The sequence below is a fragment of the Dipteris shenzhenensis genome, chromosome 26, assembly GCF_047967505.1.
Source record: "Dipteris shenzhenensis isolate YYH24624 ecotype China chromosome 26, Dip_SZ_1.0, whole genome shotgun sequence".
Taxonomy (NCBI): domain Eukaryota; kingdom Viridiplantae; phylum Streptophyta; class Polypodiopsida; order Gleicheniales; family Dipteridaceae; genus Dipteris; species Dipteris shenzhenensis.
The window spans coordinates 12,063,419-12,076,736 of NC_141621.1; the positions used below are offsets into that span (position 1 = coordinate 12,063,419).

General features: G+C 45.5%; 1 protein-coding gene across 1 annotated transcript in view; it reads right to left on the bottom strand.

Annotated features, from left to right (window-relative positions):
* Window positions 1-11,515, bottom strand: part of LOC147884677 (pentatricopeptide repeat-containing protein At3g09040, mitochondrial-like) — a 36,895-nt gene extending 25,380 nt beyond the window's left edge. Inside the window, exon 1 of the mRNA XM_087397196.1 lies at window positions 8,541-11,515. Coding sequence (XP_087253322.1) covers window positions 8,541-11,072 — 2,532 coding nt within the window. The 5' untranslated portion in view covers window positions 11,073-11,515. The remainder of the gene's footprint in view (window positions 1-8,540) is intronic.
* Window positions 11,516-13,318: the final 1,803 nt, after the last annotated feature.

Below are 13,318 nucleotides of genomic sequence, written 5' to 3' on the forward strand. Positions count from 1 at the left end.
CGTAATTGGAGTTGTCTAACTTAGCAGATGCCTCCAAATTGAGGTTGCTAGTCGACATGGTGCAAAAAATATACTCAAAAAGTGTCCTAAAAATCTATGTATGAATCAACTGCAAATACACTGAAGATGCCAAGTGAAATCTCTGTACCTTCGGTGAAGATAGAACTGCAGTATATAAAATATGATCTGTGCTACAAGGCTTGTGGCAATGATGCCGGGAATAGCCAAGAGGCTTTACAAGGCTGAAAATGATGTGCACGATGCCGTGAGATAGCCAAATAGGCTTTGCAATGGTGGCATGTGTGTGTGAAATCAAGTGCTATCTGCCCACTGAATCAATCTGCAATGCCTCTCTAAAGTCTGCTCACTGAACCGATGAACGTAAGGTTTCAGGTAATGTAATGATGTGAAATCAGATGTGAGCGTATGGACTGACTCCGAGTAGGTACTACTCAAGAATTTCTGCGATTGGCAACTTGGGGAATTGAAAGCGTCCCCTCGATGGCGATCTAGGCTACTCTGATGTAGATCTAAACCAACCGTCGATCGATGAAAGAACAGCAAATAATTCCTTTTCTTTTGTTCTTTTTAAGTGCTGGGTCAGATGCGTCGATGTAGAGGCAAATGTGCGTGAACGAAGTGGTTTTGTCGGCGAGGCTCACATGTGAGTGTAACTTGTGCCAAAATGTGCACGTGATGTGACGAGCGTGTAGAGCATGAAAAAACGAGCGACTTTCCTCTTTGGAGCGCCCTCAAATTCTTCCTGAATCAAGAGATATGACTTGATCTAGGTGGAGGGGCAAAAGGAGTGCAAATGGTGCTCAATGATGATGTGTCACTGTGAGTCACATGCAATGATGATGTGGCACTATGCTTAGCAAGAGGTGTGCCAGTGAAGCTCTGCGCTAAGGTGGCAATTGTGTACACATGCAGTGTGTGCACAGTGTGCCTGGCAAGGGACTGTGCCTGCAGAGGTCAATGCTGACTGGACAGCTGAGGTGGCAGTGCTGAGGTGGCAGAGGTGATGTGGCAGTGATGACGTGGCCTGATGATGTGTCTGTGTTGATGTGGCACCAATGATGTGGCAGCTGAGCTGGTAGGGTGATGTGGCAAAAAATCGTGCTTGCTGATGTGGCAAGATGATGTGGCAACATGAGATAAGGTGATGAGATGTCACGTTGAACGAGGGCGATGACATGGCAGATAACTTGATGACGTGACTTGGAGATAAGAGTGCCACATGGCACAAATCTAACCAACTGATTTAACCGTGGTCCACTTGACTTAACCACAATTGTTTAACCACAGTTAGGGGCCAACATTATGTGGTTAACCGACTAGGGTTAGGCTGACCAACCCGAGGTTAAATCCTATCTACCACGTGTTAACAAATTGACAACCCTTGGTGATAAGGTTGGGTGACCTTGGGTGTGAGGATAGACGCCACGTGTCGAAAAGTGGAGTGACGAAATCTTTGGAAGATTATGATGGACTTTGGTGATTCCGTCGTCGTTTCTGTTGGAGCTCGTTGGAGAGCGCAGTTGGGGAGCTCAGCGTTGCTGCGAGGTCTCACTGGAGCTTTGTGGCTTGTGGAGCAACGCTGCCAAGTTGATGGAGCATCACTCGAGGGCGTTGAAGCCTAGAAGCTACCTATTGGTTGTACTGTGGGCATCGTAGGAGCCGTCCGCTTCGTTGGAGAGGGCGTGGCACTGCGAGCTTGCTGCAATCTGTCGACTGTAGGAGCGATGGACGAGGGCCTATTGAGATGCACTGTTGAAGATGCAGCTTGTCGGAGGAGCCGCTACTGGGGGCTTGATGGATCCTGTTGACGACCGTAGAGGTCGTTGGAACTGCTAAGTTATTGGATGCGTTGCAAGGACCCTATTGGAGCATTGGAGCATGGTGACTTTGCTGGAGGAGCGGCTCGTTGGCCCTGGGAGATTCGTCTACGAGGCGTTTGCTTTGCTGCTGGAGGCAGCTATTCGAGACGGCTGAGCCAGTTGTGTGTTGGCATTGGGATTGTCTTGGCCGCCCATGAGTAGTAGATTCGCTGAAGGATGTCGTTGCTTTGGCTAGGAGGTCGCCTCGACGTTGTTGTAGAGCTGTGAGCATTGGAGTAGGCGAGAGCTTGTAGTGGAGTCCGTCGGTGGAGTTGCACTTATAGTAGGAGCCTTTTCTTTAGAGCTATGAGCTTGGCTAAGGCTATGGAATGAGCCGCTACGAGCTACTGTCCGAGTGTTGGCTGCCCGAAATCCTTGTGAGCAGGACGTTGTTTGAGCTTGCAGGAGGTTGGAGCATGGCCAAGGCTACTAGAGCAACTGATGCGTCACGTTGGAGGCAATAGGTGTGTAGCTAGCTGGTAGATGGAGGCTCTTGAGTCTGCAACCTCACGGAACCTTCTTCATTGCGACCTCACAGAACCTTCATGAAGAAGATAAGCACCCTCTCTTCAAAGAACCAAACCAATGGGTAGATGTAGAAGAGAATTGAACCTTTCACAAAGAACTCCTCAAATCAAAGATGCTTGTTGAGCCATTCATTGAACCCGCTTGCTGTAGAGTCTTGAAAAGGTCTCTCTCTCCTTCTTGTGGTTTTCACAACCTCTCTTCCTCTTCGAATATCTCTCACAAGGAAATAGACCCCTCTTTTTCTCATAGAAAGAACAGAAATCTCTCTCACATGGACGGAAATTCTATCACTCAACGAAAGTGAAGGAATGAACACAAACTCTCAATCTCTCAATCTCTCTCTCACTCTCTCATATGGATCGCAATGCCTGAGCGGAAGGCAAGGGAGCTCTGATACCATGACAAAATATGAAGAGGGGAGAGGAGAAGAGTGGAGATGAGGAGAGAGGGCAGAGCTAGAGAGCACACCACAAATGACTAATTGTACACTAGATTTAGTTGAAAAAATAGAATATATACAAACCCTTTTAGGGTTAGGGTTAGGGGATCTAACCCTTTCCTTTACAGCACTCTATAAGGTTAGTGCTATGCACATATGATCACGTGATGGTGCTGTGCACACATGATCACATGATGTTGAGTGTGAACTCTCAACACTCCTTTGGCAAAGAGACAACGTGTGGGAGACAGTAGCAAGCATCACGGCATGGAACATCTGGGTTGCTCACTGCAGTTGGGTTATGGGCCAACACCATGTTCCACCATTGGCCACCTTGGTAGCCATCTGGCAAGACATCATCTTCACGCTCTGCACCATTTGGGAGCGAGGCTCTCTAGGTTCTTGAGCTACTATCACACAGCGGGAACATTTCCGCAAGGCTTGGTCTACAAAGTGTTTTCTACGACATCACCCTGAGTGGGATCAGATGGTTGTATAGTTCGCCACCCTGGTTGTTAGCCCCTATTACAGAGAATCCCCAGGCATTGAATTGGGATCTCTGGCAGCAAGAGTTTCTTTCTAACAGCCAACATTTATTTTTCGTTGATTTGCACGGTTGGCACCTTTATGGTATTTGCCAACTTGTATGATCATTTTTTTACAAGCACTAATAGAAGTTCTTTTCTCTGGAAAAAAAAAGGGAGGAATTGAGTAAGGGTCTAATCTTGGTAAATCTAAGTCTTTCTTATAGATTTTGAAATACTCCTGATATAGATTTTAGCAATGCAAAACTACAAAGTTACCGATGAATAATAGACATCATAGTAAAGGACAACTTTGAATCACAACTATAGATCTTTGCATTCCCCATTGAAGAAACCAAAAGAAGCCCCTCTTCTTGACCAAGTTTTGTGTTCTTTGATATCTTATAACCTGGACTTGGAATGAGTAGCCCTTGAATACATGACGATTTGCATGGTTTTTCACTAGAAGAAGAAGAACCACCAATTGTAGCAATGTGCAAAAGAGGTTTAGTAAAAGCTCATCTAGTTGAGAGCACAACTGCCCTTGAAATTCAATAAGTAGTGCAACATAAACAGGCATGAACCCAGTTTTTTGAGTTAGTTGGTGAGTCCACTAAATAGATCGTTGGCCTTGAATTTTAGTGCCTTTGAGCAAAAAAATCTCAACATTGAGGAGTTGTATTTAGCTTGAAACAATAGGTGCATGGCTTGACCCTTTAGTCTCTCCCAAACGAGCATCTAAATTTAGTTGATAGGGCAACACACCATTTAAGATATAAAGAATCCTAGCCAAGCTAGCCTCCTACGATCCAATGAAGCAGCCCAATGGACCCCTCACCCAATGAAAAAAAAACAAAAAAAGGGCCAAGGGACAACCTTGTCTTAGCGAGCGGAAGAGAGAAGGCCTCTCCCATGTAATCTTGAAATCAACATATAGCTGGAGTTGCCTGCATAAAGAACTGAGGTACCCACTGCTTCGAGGAGCCCAATTTCATCATGGTCCCAAGGGGTTGTGACTCCTATCAAGCCCACTTGGTAAATGTAAAGACACTGTCTAGATTACTCTTCCCCTAGAAAATCCTATGTACGGGTCACAAGAGATGTCGAGGAGGTGCAAGTGCAACCATACGCTTGTGACCAAGACAAAGAGGTCTTATGGTGTATGCAAGAGAGTGATTGGGAACCACTGATGAACGTTTATCTTATCTCCCCTTCGCAATCAGACGAATCCATTTGTGAGTAACAAATTGAGGTAGCTTTCCTGAGTTTAAAATCTCCTGGAAAGGAAAGCGCAATGAGTGCCCAAGTGTTTCCAAAAAGTGTGAGAATATCAGGGAGAGGCCGTCCTTCCCCATGCATTTCTACATCCAGAGGGCCTTCAAGGCCTCACGAAGCTTTGCATCAATGAAAGGCATCTCCAACTAGCTCATCGGACACCAAGAAACCACAAAACCACTAAGGGGATGCAGGCCCACACTTCCTGCTTGTTGCAGATTGAGGGGATTTTGGATCTAACTGACAGAGTCTCTTCCTTTGCCTGAAGAGTTGGTAGCAGGAGGTGGACATCTCTAAGATCTCCTGAGAATTGGATTGGAGCTTCCTCTCACCTCTCAATCTCTGAAGCTACGAGCCGGCTGAGTGTGGACCCATAGCCTAAAAAAAGTGTTCCATCATCATGTCTCCTTGCTACGTCCCATGTGCTCGTGGAGATGGTATGAGTACTCTGCTTATCTAGCCTTAGTCTCCTAGAAGGTCAAGTAGTCTTGATTGGACCTGAGTTCACTAGGATCAACAAACCAATGAGAGTCCGGCTTCTCCTCCCTCACCCTCTATGGATTTGGCTCAGCTTAAGGAGCCCCGTTCCTTCGAGGAAGCGAAGGATATCCCAGAATGGCAAGAAGTCGTGTAGGCAGAGATGGATGCCATTTTGAAAAATGACACCTAAGATTTAGTGCCCAAACCAACCACGCAGAAGGTCATTGCGACTAAATGGGTGCACAAGCTTAAGTTCAAGTCAGAGGGGAGCTTGGACAAGTCCAAAGCGAGGTTGGTGGTGAAAGGCTATGCACAATCAAAAGGACTTGACTTCGACAAGACCTTCGCCCCCATAGCCAAGATGGTGACCATTTAGACAACCATTGCCTTGGTTGCTCATCACAATTTTTTAGATGGATGTCAAGTCTGCATTTTTGAATGGAACCCTATAGGAGGAGGTATATGTGGCACAGGCACCAGGACGTCAAATTCCAAGATCCCCATCAAAAGTTTGCAAACTGAAGGCGGCCTTATTTGGGCTAAAACATGCCCCCGTATCTTGGTACCAACGGATAGATGTTTTCGTTTAGAAGATCGGGCTTCAACGGAGACCATCAGAAGCAAATATTTATCTCGACACTAAGGGGGATTTGCAGCTAGTATTGATTCTATATGTGGATGACCTCATCATTACAGGGAATCATACGAAGAAGATTGCTCAAGTCAAGAGACTTCTCATGGAGGAGTTGAATATGACTTAGGCATACTTCATTACTTTTTTGGGATTGAGGTGAAGCAGGGAAAGAGCTGTATCTTTATCACAGGAGAAATATTGTAGGGAGCTGGTCAAACGCTTTCAGATGTAAGATTGCAAAGCAGGAGTGACTCCCATGGAAGCTGGTCTGAAGCTGAGTGTGCATGGTCCATCTCAACCGGTTGATTCATCACTGTATGGACGCATGGTGGGGAGTTTGCTTTACCTCACCAATACCAGACCGGATATTTCCTTCTCAGCTGGATTACTCTGTCAATTCTCTGCCACACCCAAGAAGGCCCATTGGGACGCAAGTATGAGGGTGCTGAGGTACTTGAAAGCTACCTGCACCTATGGCATCACTTATACAAAAGGCATTGAGTTGGGAGGTTTCTACGATAGTGATTGGGCAGGTGATAGTGACACCCGGAGATCGACTTCTGGATACTGTTTCTTACTCATCAAGAGCTATGTCATGGCTGAGTAAGGGACTTATGTCATGGAAGGGACAAAGGAGGGAAATAATGATGGCTATTTTGGATGCTTTTCCCTTGGAAGAGCTTAATTTGGATGTTTTTCCTATGATGCATGACATAATGATCCAAGGGAAAATGAGACATGCTAAAAAGAAAATGTCACACCAATGGTTCTCACAAGTGTGGGAAATAGCACTTTGAGGTCTAGAGCATGGAGTGCTATTTCCCATGGTCCCACCCTATTTCCCTTCTATTTCCGGACAGCATAACAGAAATAGCTATTTCTTACGTATTTCCCTTCCATGACATAAGACCCTAAGAAACAACCTATTGTCGCCCTTTCATCTATAGAGACAAAGGACATGGATGCTTGTACAACGGCATGCGAAGCATTGTGGCTCAGGTGGATCTTGGAGGACATGAATGTGGCCCAAGAAGATGCGACGGTGATTATGTGCGACAACTATAGTTGCTTAGCAATCGCCAACCCCCCCGTGTCTCACGGATGGACGAAGCACATCGAGGTCCACTACCACATTGTTCGTGAACTCACCAACAAATGTGTCATAGAGTTGATGGATGGCCCAACCGACGACAACATCTCGGATGTCTTCATGAAGGTGGTTCCCAAGGACCAGATGGAACACCTCATTCGACGCATGGGGATCAGCCCACAATTGTGTCATTGAGAGGGGGTGTTAGAAATGTCCTTGCCCCACTTGTGAGCCCCTGATTCGAGGGGATTTTGAGCTCCTCTTTAACTCCATCCTTAACTGATTGCATAGCATTCCATGCATGAAACGTTTCAAAGTTTCAAGGGCCTGAAACTCGTTTAAGTGTGACTATTATCTCAATGAAGAAATTTTTTGAAGGTCTGATACCAATGAAGCAGACATGTAAGCTACAATCTTCTCTCACAAGCATGTACATAACAGCTGACGGGATGCAGGAGCTTAAAAGACTTAAGTGGAACAGAGAGAGTCCAGGTGCATGCATACATGTGAGTGAGAGTTTGAGGCCTCAAAAATGGGTGCAACTAGCCCTCCTCCATATAATACCTCTGACAACTAAACCAAAACGCTCAATGTATACAACTGTAGGTGAAGGCTTAGATGGTGAAGGCACAGGCTTCCTTAGAGGGTGGAGTGGAGAGGGGCTGACTGCTCCTCTCTGAAGTTATACAGATGGAGGGGTCACTCACTGATGAAGACTGAAAGCTGAGAGCTGCTGAGGCTGATGAGAAGAATGAGGCAACCGGAGGCCTTTATAGGCTGTTTGCCACCTCCCCCCTTCCCTTTCTTTTCTGGAATGATCCTACTGTAAGCACAGCTTGTCCCAGGTCTGGCTAACAGAGTGCTGCTTCAGATCTGGCCAACCAGATTTGCAAAATCCCAGCCTACTGCTTGTAAATGCCAGCCCGTTTGCTCCCTCCAAACAGGCCTTGAATTGCTGTAGATCTGCTGCATGGCTGATTGCTGGTTGGCAGCCACACGACCGGCCTAGACATCCCAGCTAGATGTCCAAGACTGGTCGAACGTAGAGAGGCTAGTCGGTGGATGAGAAAGCAATGAAGAGGAGCACAGTACCAGTTGACTCTTTCCTCAAATACCGGCTTCCTTGAACTGGAATAATCCCCAGAATGACAAAGATAACCAACACCAATCCTATTAAGAGGAAAGGGAAGAGAATCCTTTCCAGAGGTTCAGCCCCCTCCCAACTAATATGCTGGATACCGACCTTTGCCACCTGAAGTGCTGTCTGCTCTACCATGGTTTAAGAACCATGAAGAAGTGTCTTACAAGAAAGTCCATGCTCGTCCAGCATCTCTCAGGACAGCAATAGTCTCCAACTGAAAAATTCCATCCTTTAATTGTAAATATGCCTTGCAATGTTTTCCGGTTTATCTTTTATATAAGAACAGTGGTGCTGTGACTCACAAACAGATTTGTTACGAAACCTGTGATATCCCCTTGAGTGTATTGAGTAGGACAAGAGCAAGTTCCTTGCCACCATCACACACTTCCTGGAGTCCAAAAGAAGGCACATATCCTTCACCCAAGTTCATCAAGAATCTTTACGCTTTGAAGACATATTTTTGTTTTGATGATAAACTGCAAATTATGCACCATTCTCCCATAGTCAGTCCACCACCTCTTTTTTCACTTCTTCACGGTTTAGCCCTCATTTCATCTCATCACAATCCTCCAGCACGTGAGCATCACCATATATGCTTGCCATCAAGATGTATGCTGCAGAATGTTTTGCATCTACTCTCACTGCATTTTTAAAGGCATGCCTTGCAACCTCTACATTCTTCCACTTCCGACAAGCACCCAACACAGTCAGCCATACAATAGCATTAGGTTGGAAAGGCATCTTCTCCACCATACCCACTGCCTTGTCCAGTTGGCCTGCACGGCCAAGGATATCAACCATGCAAGTGTAGTGCTCAATAGTCACACCACACTGTTTGATCATAACCTGAAAGTATTCCTGGCCCTTCTCCACTAGACCCACATGACTGCATACATTGAGAACACTAAGAAACGTGAACCCATCTGGTTCTACCTCTTTCTGCCTCATTGTCTCAAACATATGAAACACATGTTCACTCTCTCCCTGGCAAGCATAACCTGCAATCAATGCATTCCATGGTACAACATTCCTTGTGGGCCATGCATCAAACAGTCTTTGGGCATCAACCATGCTTCCACATTTCGCATACATATCAATAAGGCTGGTTGCCACAATTGCAGAAGTCTCAATACCAACCCTATTTATTTGAGAATGGTGTTCCTTTCCAATTTCCAGAGCTGCTGCATTGCCACATGCTTTCAGAATGGCCACAAAGGTCAACCTATCTGGCGAAACACTATGCTCCTGCATTTGTGCATAAAGTTTGAGGGCCTCCTCGCTTTCTGTTTGCACAGCATATCCCAGGATCATGGTAGTCCATGTTGCCACGTTGCGATGAGGCAGTTCGTCAAATACGCACCGTGCATCATCCATGCTTCCACATTTCACATACATACTCACCAAGGTGTTTCCTACAAACACATCTGACTCAAAGCCACTCCTTATAACATGGGAGTGGATGGCTCTACCTTTCACCTGGCATCCTGTTTTTGCAAATTCCCCATCAGTTTGCTTCCCTTCCTCCAGAGCTACCACACTGCTGCAAGCCTTCAAGGTGCCGACGAAGGTTTGATGATCTGCTGTAAGACCTTCCTGGTGCATCCGCGCATAAAACTCCAGAGCCAGTGCACTGTCTTCTTGTTCAGCATACCCCAGGATCATGGTAGTCCATGTAACTACATCCCGATAAGGCAATTCGTCAAAGACCCGCCGTGCATCCTCCATGCTGCTGCATTTCACATACATATCCACCAAGGTTGTTCCTACGAATACATTGGACTCAAATTCACTCTCCACTGCATGGGAGTGGATGGCTCTACCTTCTGCCAGGCACTTTGTTTTTGCAGATCTTCCATCAACCTCTTTCCTCTCTTCTAGTGCTGCTAGGCTGCTGCAAGCCTTTAATGCCCCAACAAATGTACGATGATCTGCTGTGACACCTTCCTGGTACATCTGTGCGTACAATTTCAAAGCCATAGCGCCGTCTTCTTGCTCAGCATACCCCAGGATTATGATATTCCATGTGACCACATCACGATGAGGCAATTCATTGAAGGCACGCCGTGTATCCTCCAGGCTTCCACATTTCGCATACATATTCACCAAAGTATTTCCCACGAACACATCTGCCTCAAAGCCACTCTTTACAACTTGGGAGTGGATGTGCATACCTATTGCCAAGCACCCTATTTTGGCAAACCTCTCACAAAATTGATCGCCGTCCTTCTGTGCTGTGAGGCTAGTGCAAGCCTTCAATGCACCAACAAAGGTTCGATGATCTGCTTTGACACCTTCGTGACACATCCATGCATACAGATCCAAAGCCAACACACTATCCTCCTGCTCAGCATACCCTAGAATCATGATATTACAAGTAACCACATTACGATGAGGCAATTCTTCAAAGACATGCTGTGCATCCTCCATGCTACCACATTTTGCGTACATATTGAGCAAGGTGTTTCCAACGAATGCATCTGACTCAAAGCCACTCTTTATAACTTGGGAGTGGATGGCCCTCCCTTTTTTAAGGCATCTTATTTTCGCAACTTGCTTCCCTTCTTCCAGTGCTACTATGCCACTGCAAGCCTTCAATGCACTAACAAAGGTTCGATCGCTTAGTTGGACACCTTCACGGTGCATCTGTGCATACAACTCCAAAGCTTGTGCACCCTCGTCCTGCTTGGCATATCCCATGATCATGGTGTTCCATGACACCACGTCGCGCTTAGGCATGTTGTCAAACAAATGCCGAGCATCCACTACGTTCCCACGCTTCAAGTACGTGTGTATCAAATTGTTTATCTTAAACACTGGAAGCTTATTTGAATGCTCCTCGTTAAGGGTATGAATTTCGTGAACCTTCAACAGAGGCAACTTCTCGTGTACTGCAATGGCAACTCTGCCTGGAACGATCGAATGATTGCAGAAGAGCAGCCTAAGTGGGCCCATAACATAGCCAATTCCCTTCAGCCAGCACAGAGAACAGACAAGATCAAGCAAGCGGCTGCAGCCAGTCACAAGCATGAAGACAACCTTTGATGCATAAGAGAATAGAAATAAAGCGCATCCGCCCAGCATTTGACCTGAGTGCAAGTCTTGGACTCTTTCCCAAGGAAGGCTAACCACATGCTCTGTGCGAAGGCACTGCTCGTCCGAAAAGTTCCCTGTGAAATTTGGAGGAGATCCCGCAGTAGATCTGTTGGGCTGCTGTGCTCGGTGCACTCCGGGTGATTGGATGGAGCCTCGTGCTTGTTTTTACCAAGTCCCTTGCTGAGGGAGGGTATCTGGCTACTGATCCATCGTGATATTGCTCCATCTGAGCGCAACTGAGAATGGGTCACAAATGATTTACCTTAAGAATTCGAAGCTAACCTGCACGGGAGAAGCTCCATCCACGTCTCGGGGCATCAGCATCCCAGTAAGCACCCTCCAGCCATGGCATATCACACCACCTGCACCCAAATAAAAACAAGAGAATTTGTGTCATCACTATATTCCCTGCGAACCAAGCACAGCCTGTGATAAAAACCCATGTTTCAAAACACATGGACTTCTACTGATTGAACAACGCATCCACATCTCACACTCAAATCAGATGGCATCCTTAGCTTGTTCATCTGCCCACGCACTCCTTCAGCCAATCCTGTGAAGCCATGTGCACAGCATCATCACCACCCAATTGTGCAAATACCAACCCAATGTTCCCCCCTCGATTGCCATGCGTTTGAATCCAGGCATCATGAACACACAACAAATAACCTTTGGCCATGGTGGATTTCAACTGGCACGGTTCTCGCCGCTTGGTTTTGGCCCACTTTCCAGATTTCCGGACTAACATTAGGAGGGGCCACTCTTCCAGATGCCCGAACCTTGGGCAACCTTTCTCGAGTTATTCCCCTGTGAACAATTAGGTTATTCCCCTGTGAACAACTAATTGCTTTTGGATGGCCAATTGAAGTCTACCACGTGGAGAAACGCCCTTGTTTTTACAAACATCGGTATTTGTGTGAATCTTGCCCATAAAGTGTATTTTTTAATCAAACACCCTCACATGGAATCCTCCGTTTGCACACAAGCCTTATTACCATAGGGCTTATAGGCGTGCCCATATCCTTGTAAGGCCACCAAATTCTACATTACAAAGGGAGGTTATAAAATTAGTGAGGGTCCAACCCACCTAGGAAATGTCCGAGGCAACATGGTGTTATGCTCGATGAGTCTCCTTAACAGTCCATTACCATTCCCCATTCACTTGTGCCAATATCATTGTTGTTGCTTTATAATGTCCTATGTTTGCCATCACTCCTATGTTAACAATGTGTTGCTCTACATGTAGGTCCGAATCTTTTGCCATCACCTATCCCATGCTCTAAAGCTATTGCTTGGTCTTAAGGGGTCCGTAATAGATATTATAGTCTCTGTCTCATTCAAAAAGACCAAATGAAACCATCACAAGGCAGTGAAGTTAACTCTTCTTGAGAGTGTTGGAATTTGTACATAGGGGTAAAGTACAGCGTGTGGTTACCAGGAATAGAGGGGAGACTCTCCCCATTGTATCAAATAGCTCGGTTGGAAAAGCAATAAAGTATGCAGTTTCAATGTACATGGTAAAGAGAGAGATGTTGAAATGCATGCTGAAATAAGTGAGGCACATCAAAATAAATTTCAATTTCTTGAAAATTTTAAAGATTGTTTTTCTGACGCTTTGCCAGGGGAGTTAGACCTGAAGATCATGGCATAGAACTCATTCCTGGTAGTGAGCCACCTAATAGACCCCATACAGGATTAGTGCAACTCAACGGGAAGAAATTATGGCCCAAGTGCAGGACTTGGTGTTTAGATGAATGTCATGCCTTTTTGCACCATCTAAAAAAATTGTGTGCATCAGAATATGAATTTTATGAATTTTTTACCAATGTGTTACACCAAATTTAAAGCAAGGTTTCTCACAATAGGGAGTGAGAAGACACCATCTATTTTGGCAAAAAAAAAAGGCAAATTTTAACATTCTCTACCTTTTAATTGCACTTGTGGGGGTCACTCTTGATAAACCCATAAAGCATGTGCGAGCAAGCATGTGTTAAAAATTACCCCTATGCTTGCATTTTTACATTTTCTCATGTAATTGGTTAAACCCCTGTACATGTTTACATTACTTTGGATTACTCAATTTTAAGAAATGTGACACATAACTGCCTTTTGAATACTTTCTACTTCAAGCAATGATTTTATGGGACACTTAGATTTTTTCTTTGCTTGCATGATTTTCCTACTACTTCAACAAATTCTCACTCACCTTTTTTGGGATCACTCACTTTTTCCCA